This window comes from Columba livia, chromosome 14 (assembly GCF_036013475.1).
Source record: "Columba livia isolate bColLiv1 breed racing homer chromosome 14, bColLiv1.pat.W.v2, whole genome shotgun sequence".
Lineage (NCBI taxonomy): Eukaryota > Metazoa > Chordata > Aves > Columbiformes > Columbidae > Columba > Columba livia.
Window position 1 is genome coordinate 9,383,094 of NC_088615.1, and position 13,442 is coordinate 9,396,535.

Consider the following 13,442-nt stretch of genomic DNA (forward strand, 5'->3'; position numbering starts at 1 on the left):
TTAAGTGGGATTAAGAAACTCAACTAATGCTTCCCAGCACCAGGATTTCAGCAGCACAGAGCTTCCCGAGGCAGAGAACCGCGACGGCAAATTCAGCTCGACCTCCAAGCAGAAGCTGCCTCTCCCCGCAGATGCCGTTTAATCCTGGACTTTTGTGCACCCTACTTCGGGAAATCAGCTGGAAACCCATTGTGCCTTCACTTGGTGGGCAGTGAGTGCTGCCGGACAGAGTCTTGGCTCCTTTGCCGGCTGGCAGCACCGGGCTGGGCTGGGGGAGCCTCTGCCCATGCACGTGCAGCGACTTCTCGGGGCTCCCACCAAATTCTTGGGGATTCCAGCAGATTCTTGGGGCTCCCAGCAGGTTCTCGGGGCTCCCAGCACATCCCGGCTGACCAGCAGATGATCCAGCACATTACCCCACAAGAGGTGTGCTGGGGGAACAAGGGCCAGGACACAAGGTATTTGTATCATTTTTGATTAATATTTGTGGATAAATGCTTTAAATATGAGCCAAGAAGATTTGAAAGAAAGTCACTGAGCCGTGCAAGTGAATTAGTATGAATGTAGACAAAATGCGGCTGGTTTTCAGCCTCTTACAAACTGGAACATTGTTCCTTTCCTATGCCAAAGACTAATTGCATTTGCTCCTCTGCTTTACTTCTACCGTGGAGGAAACATAAGCAAGAACATGTATAGCGAATTGCTAAATTCAACCAGTGCCACCGAAGCTCACCTCATCATTCAGACCAACACACCCTACCTGAGCGGCACACCGAGACCCGTGAGCTCCTCTGCTTTTTACATGTCGACAGCCAGGGTGTTAAAAGAAGGGGAGATAAATAAGCCAGACCTGGTGACTTACATCATTCTGTTTTTCTTTCTGCTCTTGACTGTGACACTCATTGTGCTCTTCATCAACTGCCAGCTGAAAAATTCTTTTTTTGCTACTCTTCCTTACGACAGATCGCTCAGAGAAGCGAGAAGCCCGTGGAGGACACAAGCGGTCTGAGATTAGAGAGAAACTCGGAATTACAACGGCATCAGGCACCGGGAGCCCTGTGGGATGCGGCGTTACTGCCACGTGTCAGTCAAGGGACGTGACCCTCTGTAGGAACAGGCTGCATCACAGGGAAAGAGTGCTGAAAAAGATGCTGTATGCAAATCTGAATAGCTGTAAATAAAAAGCTTTGTTATGAACTAAAGAGAAAATGCTTTAGCCAATTTATACAGTTTCATGCAAAAAAATTGCCCTGTGATTCCAGATTAAGCTCTATATGTATGCAAATGTCATCATCCACCCATTCAGTGTCCATACAAGGATATTTGCATTAACAACAATCTCTGATTTGGGCATCTGGTGGAGCTTGTTACCCATGTTTATGAAACCATAGCATCTAATGTAAAAAAACCACAGTATATTTACCTAACGGCTCCATGCTGAGGATATGAGTTTACTCTCCAGACTCATTTGTCTCCACTGCTGCTGAAACTGCGGGGTAATGCAGCAGGAGTCCTGCCGGGCAGGAGGAGAAAACTAAAAATGTTTATTTAGCCTTTTGTTTGTGATTCTGTTAAGGGTGGTTTTGATGTTTTACTGCATCATTGAGCAGGTTTTAAGTTACCAGTTCTGTGAAACACTAAGTACCCAAGGAATTTGTTTTCGAGGTTCTTAAGCTACAAAGGAAATTATTTGCCACGGCATGACACCAAAATAATCAGGATGGGGAGAAGGAAGGAGAGAAAATAAATATCATTAATAGTACGTAAACTAATGAAAGGGGAGAGCAGAGCTCTCCAAGTTCAGTTCAAGAAGCAGATAACTTCTGAAAGCCATAAAACACAGTTTCATAGCAGTAGTTGCTTCAACGCACAACATCCCTATTCCTTCCTCTTTATATAAACCTAGAACAATTAGAAACATGGTTTATCAATACAGCAACAGTTTGATTTAACACTGATCACTGGCAAAACCCACTGGTTTAAATTATTAGCTATCTGATGTTTGTTTTAAAAGCTTCTGCTTAACCTTGTTACCTGACATGCTATTTTATAGACACTGATTTCTAATAAGCTTGCGGTTACAGCAGAATTCCAGATCCTACTGCATGACCCCCCAAACTGTATTTTTTATTTCTCACAAACAGTGGGGAAAGGGCTTAATTTTTTTAAAACCCAGTAGCTCAGCACCCAACTGAATTGCAGTTATTCAGAAACAGAGTCCCAAAGCCTATTTTTCTTTCAGTTTTTGCTAGTGGATCACCTATCAGAAAAATGGGGTTCAAGTGGTGTCAGGTGCTGTGTCCCTAAATTAATTCTTAACATGCAGAGTACAGCAGAAGTGCTGTGTGTATATATATGTACTTATATAATCCCAATGAAAAGGTTTTAGAACGCAGTTATACATATACAGGCTCACCCTCAAATACACAGATAAAACATGGGAGCCAGTTTGCAAACCTTTTTTTTACACAGGAATTGCAGTTGATAACACTTCCATGGCATTGTCTTGGTTACCATGCTTTATTATGCTCAAGTAAGTTAAACTACTATATAACAGGCTTAAATATTTTATTCCTCAAGAGCTGGCCATTTTTTTATTTCCTCTTAACCAAATTTAACTGTTGTCATTATTCTAATGTAGAAAGTGAGAATAAATTCAAGTGTGTTTATCTCAGCCCTTTTTGAATAAACCAAGTCTTATCAAATCAGGCATTTCTTAATGATTTTTAAGTACAACACTGTTTTCAGCTATCAGTTACAGAGTTTGATCTAAGAATTTCTGCTGGGAAAGAACCTCAGAATCTGATAAAGCACATATTGCATTGCAGCCTACTGTACTTTATTTAAGTGTTCAAGAATAACCCTGGAATAATCCTATTTTCCCCCACAGCCTGATAGTTGAAGTGATACCCCAGAAGAATCTGTCATGCTCAGAGTGCTGGCTGATTTACTGGGAAAGCTATTATGCATGCCCTGTGGTGCTCTCATCAATACCTAGAATTATTTCCATTGCAGAAGAAAGTTCTATTAATGACATTTTAACCAATGTATGAAACATACGTATAGAAAACATCTGAGATATTATCTTTCACCAGGGCCAAAATTCAAATGGACATGAAATCTACTTCCTGACCACAGGCACTCCAGGAAAAGGGACTGATGGGCGTTTTATCCCTTGTAACTGGTTAATTAGGTGCATGACACACATGGTCACAAATGTCCACTCCATCCCTTCCCCTCCTTCTGCCAGTCACACGCCTGTCCCTGACACAAATTCATCACTCACTGTGTCTTTAGAGCAAACCCCTTTTCTCAATGTGCCTTTTCAAAAAAGCCCCTAGACACTCCCAGCCCTGCAGCCGCCTCCTGCCTGGTGGTTCACGGCAGCCTGGAGGCTGATGAAGGACAAGACATGAAGGACGAGACAAACACCAGAAATGTGGGACACTATGCTGTGAGATGTGGGGTGGCCCCAGTTCAGAGAAGCTCTTAACTGGCTTTCAAAAAATGAGTAGCTCCCATAACGCTTCGGAAAGCATCCATATGCTTAAAATACACAGCTGCATGCTCTACTGAATCAGGACCTGTGTGTCAAGTAAGGTTTAACTCTTCTTCCTCTGGGCCAGGGAAACAACTCATCACTTCCACCTGGGAGCAGTGAGATCTTTCATAGCTGATGCCACCTGTCCAACAGACAGCTTTGTCCCACTCCAAAACCACCTCTTCCCTCCAGCAGGAGCCTGGTGGGTTCCAGTGATGTTCAACAACCCAGCGACCCGTGATCCCCCTGGGAATGTGCTGCCTTATCACTCTCGTCCTGCTTCTCTTCCCTCCAGCGCAGCATCAGCAACCACTCAAAACAACAACAGAGAGTTCATTAATTAAATACTGAACTGATTGACCTGGTGTAAACCTGCTTTGCAGCTATAGCTGGTCTGGCTTTGTAGCAGTTTCCCCAGTCACAGACATTTAAAGGAAACATTTGGGATGGCACAGCAAAAAGTCTGGACAGAGGATAACTTCACACCATGCTTCTCTCATATAATTTTCTATAGATCTGTGCCTTCATTTCTTGCACAAAAGTATTTTTAGTCTTCTCCTAGAGCAGAGCTCCTTCAGCAGACATTCACACGAACTGCTCGCTGTAGGACTGCCCAACAGCAACCGCTTGCTCTAGACCAGGGGTGACCATTGCGCTCAGAAAATGGGACACTCCCATGATGTTGGCTTCTCACCACCCTTAAAAGAGCAGATGATTTCCAGGTATCCAGCACAAATTCGAGGTAGTAGTGAAAAAAGTGTCTTAGCTGGAAAGGTATCTCCGTTGGGACAGGTTGCCTGCTTCCGAATTTTTGGAATGAACTTTTAGACCGATTTTTTTTTTTTTGTCATTTCAATGTTATACGCTGTCAGTTGCTGCAATGTTTTGCTTTTAGCTGGACACTTACAACCACATTTTCCAGCCGACGAAACTGCGGTCTCAGACTTACCTTTAGAAGCAGAAAACGGGCAGATTAAGAGAATCCCAATCCAGATCTTCCATTCAGTTTGCACTTAACTGGAGCTGAAAAATGTTGCTTAAAGAAATATTTGTATAGCACACTTGAACATGTGGCTCTGTAAGGCAGCTAACAACAATATATTTTGAAGTAATGTGATGCAGACTGCCTGGAAATTGTAGAACACCAAAGCACCTATTTGCTCCTTTTTTTTAACCTGAATGTACCCTGAGAACTCAATCAGCCAGAGGATTCTTATTCAGAGTCTTGAGGTCTCAACTGTGCTGGACTTCACAGACCTCTCAGGATGGTTTTAGAGGAAAATACTGCTAAACACAGAGACATGGGGCAGAGAAAAAGCCAGACTACGCATCTTCCAACACACAGGAGCTGGAAAGTCATGCAAAAGAGCAACTGAACTGAGCATCTGGGAAAAGCAACAAGGCATTGAGTCAAAGAATAGTTGTCTTTTCAGTGGCTTTGGTGGTGGTTTTATGCTGTGGGGATTAATAGTGGTTTTGGTTCTACTTTGACTCTGGCTGTTCCCACTCTACAGCTTGTGTAGGCTTCATTTTCCAGTCTGGGCAAGCTACCTCCCACATCCAGCTTTCTTTTGCTTCGCTATTACATTTGCGAGTGGCTGGAGTGGGAATTCACACTCCACAGCTACAGACAAACCATCTTCACTGCACGTGTATGAGAAACATACACTGGATGACATTTCTTCACTTCAAAGTTTATACACGGATAGCCAAAACTAAGGGGAACGATTATTTCTGTTCAATGGTACCAACCCAAAGTGCGAACACTAATCAGCATAAGCCAGTTCTTTTGCCAATACTAATTAAGCATTAGGATGACAGAGTACCTAGAAACATTTAACCAGTTGGGTGACAATGCACAGGTACTTTTGGACCTCTTACAAATGCCCCAGTGCACACGGAAGATAACTGGCTCAGCATCCTAAACTAGAAGATTAACAGTGCTTAAGATTTCAAAGGAAACTAGACCTGGTGCCATCACGAGTGCAGTCCAGTGATTTTTTTTTTTTAATGTTAGCAGTGTCTGAAAACACCAGCTCTAAATAACATAAAATACCAAATTTGGCAAATTAAATGGAATCAGCATTCCCATTAAACTAGGCGCTTACTTCAGGAAAGCTATTTGGAAAAGCCTGGTTTAGAGCACCATCTCAACACCAATGTCCTCTGACCAGAGTACCTACACTAAGCATTAACTTCCCTAATTCCCTTAACTTCCGTGAAACAGCTTTTCTAGCTGAGTGTGACTTGTGGGGATGCTGTCAGACAGGGAAGGGTTGGTGGCCACAACAGGGCAGGGAGCGCTCCAGGACAAGACCAGCAGATTTCTCTTGGCACAGGACACCAACATTTAATCACTTTAAATGCCAGTGAGATATTTGCTTTTTACGCAGCAGTGAACAGAAGTAACCTGTGACTCATTTAACACACAATGCAGGTTGGAGTGGGGGTGGAAAAGGTGGGTTTTGCCTACAGCTTTTTTTCCTCTGAAAAAAAAAAAACCCTGAATTAACAATTTCACAGGTTAGTTTGGCGAGCTAAGAGATGCAATTATCATCTGTTCCTATACTCCTAATTCCCCAGAAACACTAGTAAGACTCTTCACTTCTATAAAATATTTTAAAGCTTTTAAATAACCAGGATTTTTTTTTTCTTTATTTTTCCTTAACTTATATAGAAAGCTATTAATACAAGTCCATATAGTTTCTTGAAAAATCAACAAACCACTGCAACACTTAATTCCAAATGTTACTCATGAATTAGACTATCCTCTAGGTAACAAGATCATAATAAATCTTCTGGGAATTTTCCATGGCGATCATTCATTTGGAAACAAACCACAGGGTTTCAGGAGGCTTAACAAAAAACACCCAAACAAAACAACCTACCTGAGTGGCTGGATCCTCCTTAGTATAGTGTAGCTCTAGGTCTGGAGGGAAAAAAGGTATTATTGTTGAGAAAGTGATGGAGTCCTGCTGCAAGGCAGCATCTGCTCACCAAATTGCATCCTGAACCAGCAATCACAGACATGATCAACCGGTATTGACACTTGTGTTTCAGTTTGGTACTAATCAAATAATTCAGCTTACTAAAATGCTCCTAAATTTCCATTTTATTGGAACAGGACTCGAATTTCAAGAGCTATTGGAACAGCGTCATTTCCATGAAAAGGCTACCGCTCATCAGTTTAAAGCTCTACACATTGAGACATGATGACAGTCGTTTAAAAACGGTGTGATAAGCCACAAGGCTAAAAAACCCAAACACAATAATCAGTGTTGCTGAAATCTTACCCATTTTTTTTGTACTATTGACACTTTTTTAATAAATACCAGCAAATAGATATTGTTACTGTAACTAGAGGTTTTGACTGGCTGCATTCTACAAGTCCCACGAAAGAAGACTCTTAAATTAGTACAATAATTTAATCTCTGCCTCTGTGAGCACTGCAGCTTTTGCATCACCCAAGAGCGATAGAAAACTATTTTTAAAATTACAAGACCACATTTGTACGAGGAGGAATCTGTACATGGGAAGGCACCAGTGTCCAGTGTTACATGAACTCATAAACCAACTTTTGTAAATAAATATTTGAGACGTACTCAGTTACAGATAAAGGAAATCAGAAAAAAACTGTGGGTTGTTTTGTTTTGTTTATTGAAATACGAGCAGCAGTATGCAAAAAATATCTTTAAAAACATAACATAGCAAAACCTAGTAATTTTAAAATTAACAAAATAAAAAGACGTTTAGAGTTAAATGAAAAAAAAACCTCATTGCTAGAACTGTGTTTCCTACAATGTAAACAAAAGCATAAAGGTTATGCTTGCAACAAACACAGAAGCAGGTTTATGGAGCAGCACAATAAAGCAACATTATGTTGTAATCTGATGGTTTGGTCTATTGATTTGAATTCAGAATGGGTTACCTGGTTACCTTCCTAAACAGAAACTTCACAACTACAAGAAAAAAAAGTGTCATGTTTTTTGAAGTAAAACATTTAGAAAAGGTTTTGTTTTGTTGTTTGGTGTTTCTTTCCTAAAAACCATCACTAGCAACACTTTGGGCAACTAAAACAATATTCTGGAAAATAATACTATTTCAAACTAGGGAGAAAGCCTGACACAGTTTAAAATTCTCTAGATTTACACTGTGAGAGTACCTGCCCAAGAATATTCAACTTTCACATTGGAATACTGTGGGGGAGAAAAAATAAAATCATAGCTTCAAGCAAAACTCAAAAGAATTCCAGTATTTTAAACAATTCTATACCAAATCATAACACATGGGCTGGTTCCCTTTTCTTTTGACTAATAGGCTGTTTGTTCTGTTAGATTTGTCTCTCATCAGTCAGTGATACTAGAAAGCTTTATTTTGGTCCTACTGATACTACAAATCAGTGTCATCCCTTCATTTACGACTACTTCAGGCCTAACGTAATTAAATGAATGTAGTACTTACACAAGGCACCGGATTGACTGCCAGCAAGACTAAAGTCCTCTAAGGAAGAATATCCCAGCTACCACCTTATCTTAGTGACTGTAACAGCAAACCCAGAAAGAACTTCAGTACGTGCCTGTTCAGACTCTTTGCTGGTATTGCCAAAGCTGTTCGTTAATGCTCTGGTTGGTGCAAAGTAGAAAGATGCCCCAAAAGAAGAAAATACACTACAAAAGCCAAAACAGTTTTCATTGAAGAGTAACATTAAATCTAAGCCGGGCTATACGGGGAAGGCTCCATCTTCCACTACCACGTTACTGGTTGATTCAATCTCTCCACCCCCCTCCATCTAGATCAAGAAGTGACTTATACACAATTATGCTGCAACAGAGGCAGCACTCACTGCTATTGCTGTACTTAAAACATCACTAGGATCAAACAGTTCTCTTCCAAGTCCTCTGTGCATCAATACCTGAATTTTGTACCAGCAGCACAGATAAACTACACATGATTAGAAATACCGTGAAACAGTAGCACACAAAATTTGCTAACTAGAAAGTTTTCAAAATGTTCTACTTAAAAGGAAAAGTAGAACATAGACAAACCTCCCTGGGTCTGCTCCTGCAAGCCTACCCTGGCAAAATCAGCACTCACACAGATATTCCCAGCATGTATGTATTACAGTTCAAGAATATGTACAGAAGAAAAAAAAAAATAACAGAGAACTTCAATGACAGCATCAGAAGTGGCTTAACTGGATATTATTGCAGAAATTATGGTTCAGTGCCTGGGTAGCCAATCTAAGCACAATACCAGCACTGAGCACCAGCCTGGCTCAGGAACACCCACTCCAGCACCCAGCCTTGAGTCATTTCATTGGCCACTTCTAAACATGCAAGTGAACAGACACAAAGCCAGGTGAAAAACATTTTGGATGAAGTAAAATCTTGTACCTACAACTTCGATCTTTCCTTAATCCAATGTGCCATGACATTTATTATAAAAGCTAGTAAAGGAAAAAAAAATCCTGTAGTGTCACATATATGCAGCAAATTGACTGAAAGTCAGGCGTGGGGAGAAGAAAATAGAAGCCTGATCTTATGCAACTTATTGCATCAAAAGAACAATCTGCAGGTTGGAGTTCCAAAGAATGAAAGAGAAGACCCAAAGGTGAGTGGCAAATAATGGTATTTCCCTTGTTTGTTTATAAACACACTCAAGAAACTGCTTAAAAAAAAAAAAAAGTAACAAAACACAAAACACCAAGTAATACAGAAATTCCTGTACAAGAGAACATTACTGTTCTGCAGAAGTATTACAGTTTATTCCTTTAAGGCATTTCATAAGAAGCATTTTAATGACACGTAAACAACTTTATTCCTTTAAGATCATTTGTTACTTAGGTACCATATGATGCACGATTTCCACATTTGAGCAGAAACTGTCATTCAACAGAAGACACAAGAACTTGTGTAAGCAATCAATATCTCAGGATTGCAGTAATTAACTGCAACACATCTTTTAGTAAGTATTTGCATTTTGGAGTTTTCAGCCTCTCCCCCAAACAATGAACCCTTTTCCGAAGGGCTGTTTGGGAAAAAGGAGGGAGGGAAATTAAAAAATAGATCATTTTCTGCATGCAAATAAATTTTGTATATACTTCACTTCTAATTCTCTTAGAAGGTTTCTTTCAGCCTCCTTTCTTATTATTTAGAGGGGAAAAATATGCATACATTAACTGATTTCTTTTAGTGTTTAGTACAGTGTTTAAATTCTCTGCTGAGTAATGCAACAGCACAGGCAACAGGATTCTTTACATGTGAGAGAGAAATTTCATCATCATATTAATGCAGTCCTTCCACCCCATAAAGCTGCCAACTACAGTTACGAGTCTTCTGATCGAACACCTGCCACCAGGGACAGGATCAAGACTACTGTTTCATGTAGGATACAAAGAAGAGATTACTTTTGGTCATTACCAACATGTCTGTATTAAGTTACATGATCTGGAAGTAAAAGCTTCTGCATTCAGTTACTAATTTGCTAAGCCACTCACAGTCTTCAAAGAGACTCAAACTCATACTGAAAGTGAATTAAATACAGTGTAATCACTAATACTGCGTAATGTCTACTGAGAGATTAAAAGGCCTAACACAGATCAATTCCAGACAGGTAAAATAAACAGCTAGAACACCAAAAAGAAAACAACAAAAAACTTATTCCTTCCAAAAAGTAGTAAGCACTGCCATTTACAAATAGTAGTGTTTATGTTAAAATAGAGAAGGGTACCTAAAAAGAAATAGCCTTGGCAACCAAATCCAAATGGCATGAGTGTAAATCAAAGCAAAACAAGAATTACTACTCCAGAAACGTGCAAGGTGTTTACCTTGTATGAATTACTATTTAAAATGGTGGTTAAAAGAGCTATTACAAAACTGAAGTGGGAAAAGGCTAAGAACTGCTATTCTGTATTAATATACAGTGTGTTTATGACAGCATTTTCCAATAGACAATACAAGTGTTTTTACACCACTCCAATATTTGTAAAAAGTATATTTCACGTGTACACTTAAAAAAAATCACATTGTTCAATCTGAGGCGAATTAGCCCTAATAAAGTCTAATTTTGCTTATGACAGATGTCAACCTTAAGATGTTAAACAACTACGCTAAAAATACAGCTTGCCAGCTGGAGTTGCACATGTTCAGACAGTTTCATAAACTTAAAAAGAAAATCCCAAACTATGATACGTATTTATTTTCTGAAGTCAGTCTTCATAATTCTTGTCCCTACAGGACAAAATGAAAAACTTTTCCAGTTAAGACATATGCCTGTTTAAGTTCTACTTGAAGGAGGGGGAAAGTGTTCTGAATTTTTCAATAGACTTTTTTCCCTTAGGGCTCAACTGTCACTTAAGCATCACAAGAACAAATTGAAATGTAAAACTGATTAGCTATACACAATGGAATTGGTCACAAAGGGATTTTAAAAAAAATAGTTAAACCGTAAGATCCATTCTCCATATAGCTCACAGTATCCACACTGGAAGTTTCTCTATAATTAGAATAAGTTCGCTAAAAATAAGGCTGAAGACAGAACTTCAGCACTATGAAACAGATGAGATGGGATTAAGAGGAGAACCCATTTGCGTAAGTACTTTATCCAGCCACTGGAGGGGCCCATGAAGATGAATTTCTATCCAGCACGGGGTGCTTGTGACATCTTGTCGGTGATATTCGGCTCCCCAGCCCTATAAAAACGAACAAAGTGTTATCCGGCAAGTTGAGAACATGCTTGTGTTTCAAAATAACTGTGCTAACAAGAAGCAGGAAATCATGTTTTAAGATCCTTCTCTCAAGGTAACTCACAATCTAGCGACAGTTCTTATCTAACTGGAAAAAAAGGAGGGTGGGAAGAAGTGGCAGGGAGGCTGCACCACAAGCCTGAACCGGGACTTGTCTGCACTACACAAGCTGCTCTGTGGAGCTCACTGCTGACTGGAGAATGACCCCTGGCTATGGCCACATCTCCCTTCTGCTTCTCCCTCCTCCTCCTTTACACTCCTTAACCGAGCAGCATTTATCATAGCTGACAAAACAAACAAGACATCTTTTGGACAAGACACAAACCCCCGGTAAGGTCCAAGCCTAGGCTCCATGCTACATCTGAAACAGACAGCATCTTGATTGAACAACACTGAGAAAACATAACTGTATGAATAGCAGCATAAATTCAAATTGTATTTTTTCCATTGTCAACTTTTAAACAATATTAATATCTTTGAAGGGGTTGCAATTTTTCCTGCAATCACTTACACTCCTCTCTACTCACATTCTTTTAGTGGTCTTGTAGTTCACTTTGTTCCCTTCAAATTTAGAGCATGAGCTCAAATCTCCTTTAATAAAATTACAGCAACCACAATGATTAAATCCCTGACCTGAATACTGAAGTAACTAAATACACAACATTCAATATAGCAATCTGTGCTTTTACTGTCTTGCATCGATTTCCCTCCTCCCAAATTAACCATTTTCATTGAGAACCACATCAGGTCAGAATAGCTTTGCTGCATTGTTACAGTGCTAATGTAATTACTGCTGAATACTCAAATCCACAATAAATTTAAATGCGCCCTAAATAATTTGTTTACCTTTACAAAACTCATTCGAATGGTGCACATCTTGGTGAGCTCATATACTGCTTCAAACCCATGGTTGACAGACTGAGCTAAAAGCTGAGCAAACTCCTGGTTGTTGAAAATTTTCAGGCTGCATCCACTAGGAATCTTGCACACAGTTGTCGGATGAAAGCCGTGGTGGTAGTTGCAGTTCCTGCTCTGTACAAATATGCTGCTGTCACTTAAACACTCAGCATAGACTTCTCCACCAACATAGTAGAGATGAACTCCTTGAAAGCAAAGATAAAAACATTTCAAATTGTTTTTTTCCTAGGAGTACTTCATACAACTCCCTTGAAATCAAAGACAAAGTAAATTTTCTGTTTGAAGAGCTTCACAGAAAAGCTCTTTAGCCCACACGAGAACATATTTTCTCATTTCAAATGCAGTAGGTCTCATTATACATCAGCCACTAGATGTCCTCCTCTCATCAATTACAGAATAGAATGAAAAAACTACTTTCACAAGTCAAGGTATTTTCCTAGAGAACTTATGGGGATTTTAAAACTCCAGTTTTATAAAACTGGTAGCTTCTGCCTATGACAATTCCAACAGAAATCAAAGTGCCTAAGAGAAAAGGCTGTGACAGACACGAATGAGGAAGTATATCCACAGTCTGCTCAGATTTTTAACGTATTTTATAAGGCAAAAGAAGAGTTAAGTCCATTTAGTTGCACAACTTAAATACCATCAGGCTTTACAGACCTTAAAAATCAACAGAGCTCCTAGATTTATCACATCTGCCTGGATTCAGCTATGCACATGAGCTATTTCCTCCCTTCATGTTCTGAAGCCAATATTACACTACATCTGAATAAAAATTAATATATAAAAGCAGTTGATCGTTTCAGGATCCCAACACGGATTCTCACACTCCTATTTTGGTTGACATTCTCACCTCCTTACTCCAGAGCTTCTCCCTTTCCCCCACCCACCCATGGTTGGGATACAGTTCAGTTTGACACATCTTCCTGCAACACCCTGAGAATCCCCTGCAGACTATCTCATGGTTTGCCAGATGAGGCTGCAGCACCTCAACAGATGCCAGCTGATCTTTCAGACAGCAGCAACTGTTGTGAACATTGTTAGATCCACTTGAGACTAAGGTAGGATGAAGGTTACGCAGAGGAACCATTGGCTTCATCAACTATAAGTGGCTGTTAGAATATCTGGGGAGGGCAAGAATACATTTTCACAACACAACCCTATTTCTTTAAAAAGACAGGGACCACAATGTGCTCGCTAACCTGTTTTGAGGAAAGACCTGTGAGACCTCTGAACAGG

General features: G+C 40.0%; 2 protein-coding genes across 3 annotated transcripts in view; one reads left to right on the forward strand and one right to left on the reverse strand.

Moving 5' to 3' along the window:
* The first annotated feature begins 688 nt into the window (after window positions 1–688).
* SMIM32 (small integral membrane protein 32) lies at window positions 689–2,705 on the forward strand. Its single transcript, XM_065029944.1, has one exon. It carries the CDS (start codon window positions 689–691, stop codon window positions 1,007–1,009), a length of 321 nt encoding a protein of 106 aa, XP_064886016.1. The 3' UTR covers window positions 1,010–2,705.
* Window positions 2,706–7,181: 4,476 nt separating this feature from the next.
* SMAD5 (SMAD family member 5) overlaps window positions 7,182–13,442 on the reverse strand; it is a 29,556-nt gene continuing 23,295 nt past the window's right edge. For both annotated transcript variants that reach the window (XM_005503458.4, XM_065029943.1), the window contains exons 6-7: window positions 12,132–12,388; window positions 7,182–11,231 (exon numbers count right to left, since the gene is read on the reverse strand). In XM_005503458.4, coding sequence (XP_005503515.1) covers window positions 11,088–11,231; window positions 12,132–12,388 — 401 coding nt within the window. In that variant the 3' untranslated portion in view covers window positions 7,182–11,087. The remainder of the gene's footprint in view (window positions 11,232–12,131; window positions 12,389–13,442) is intronic.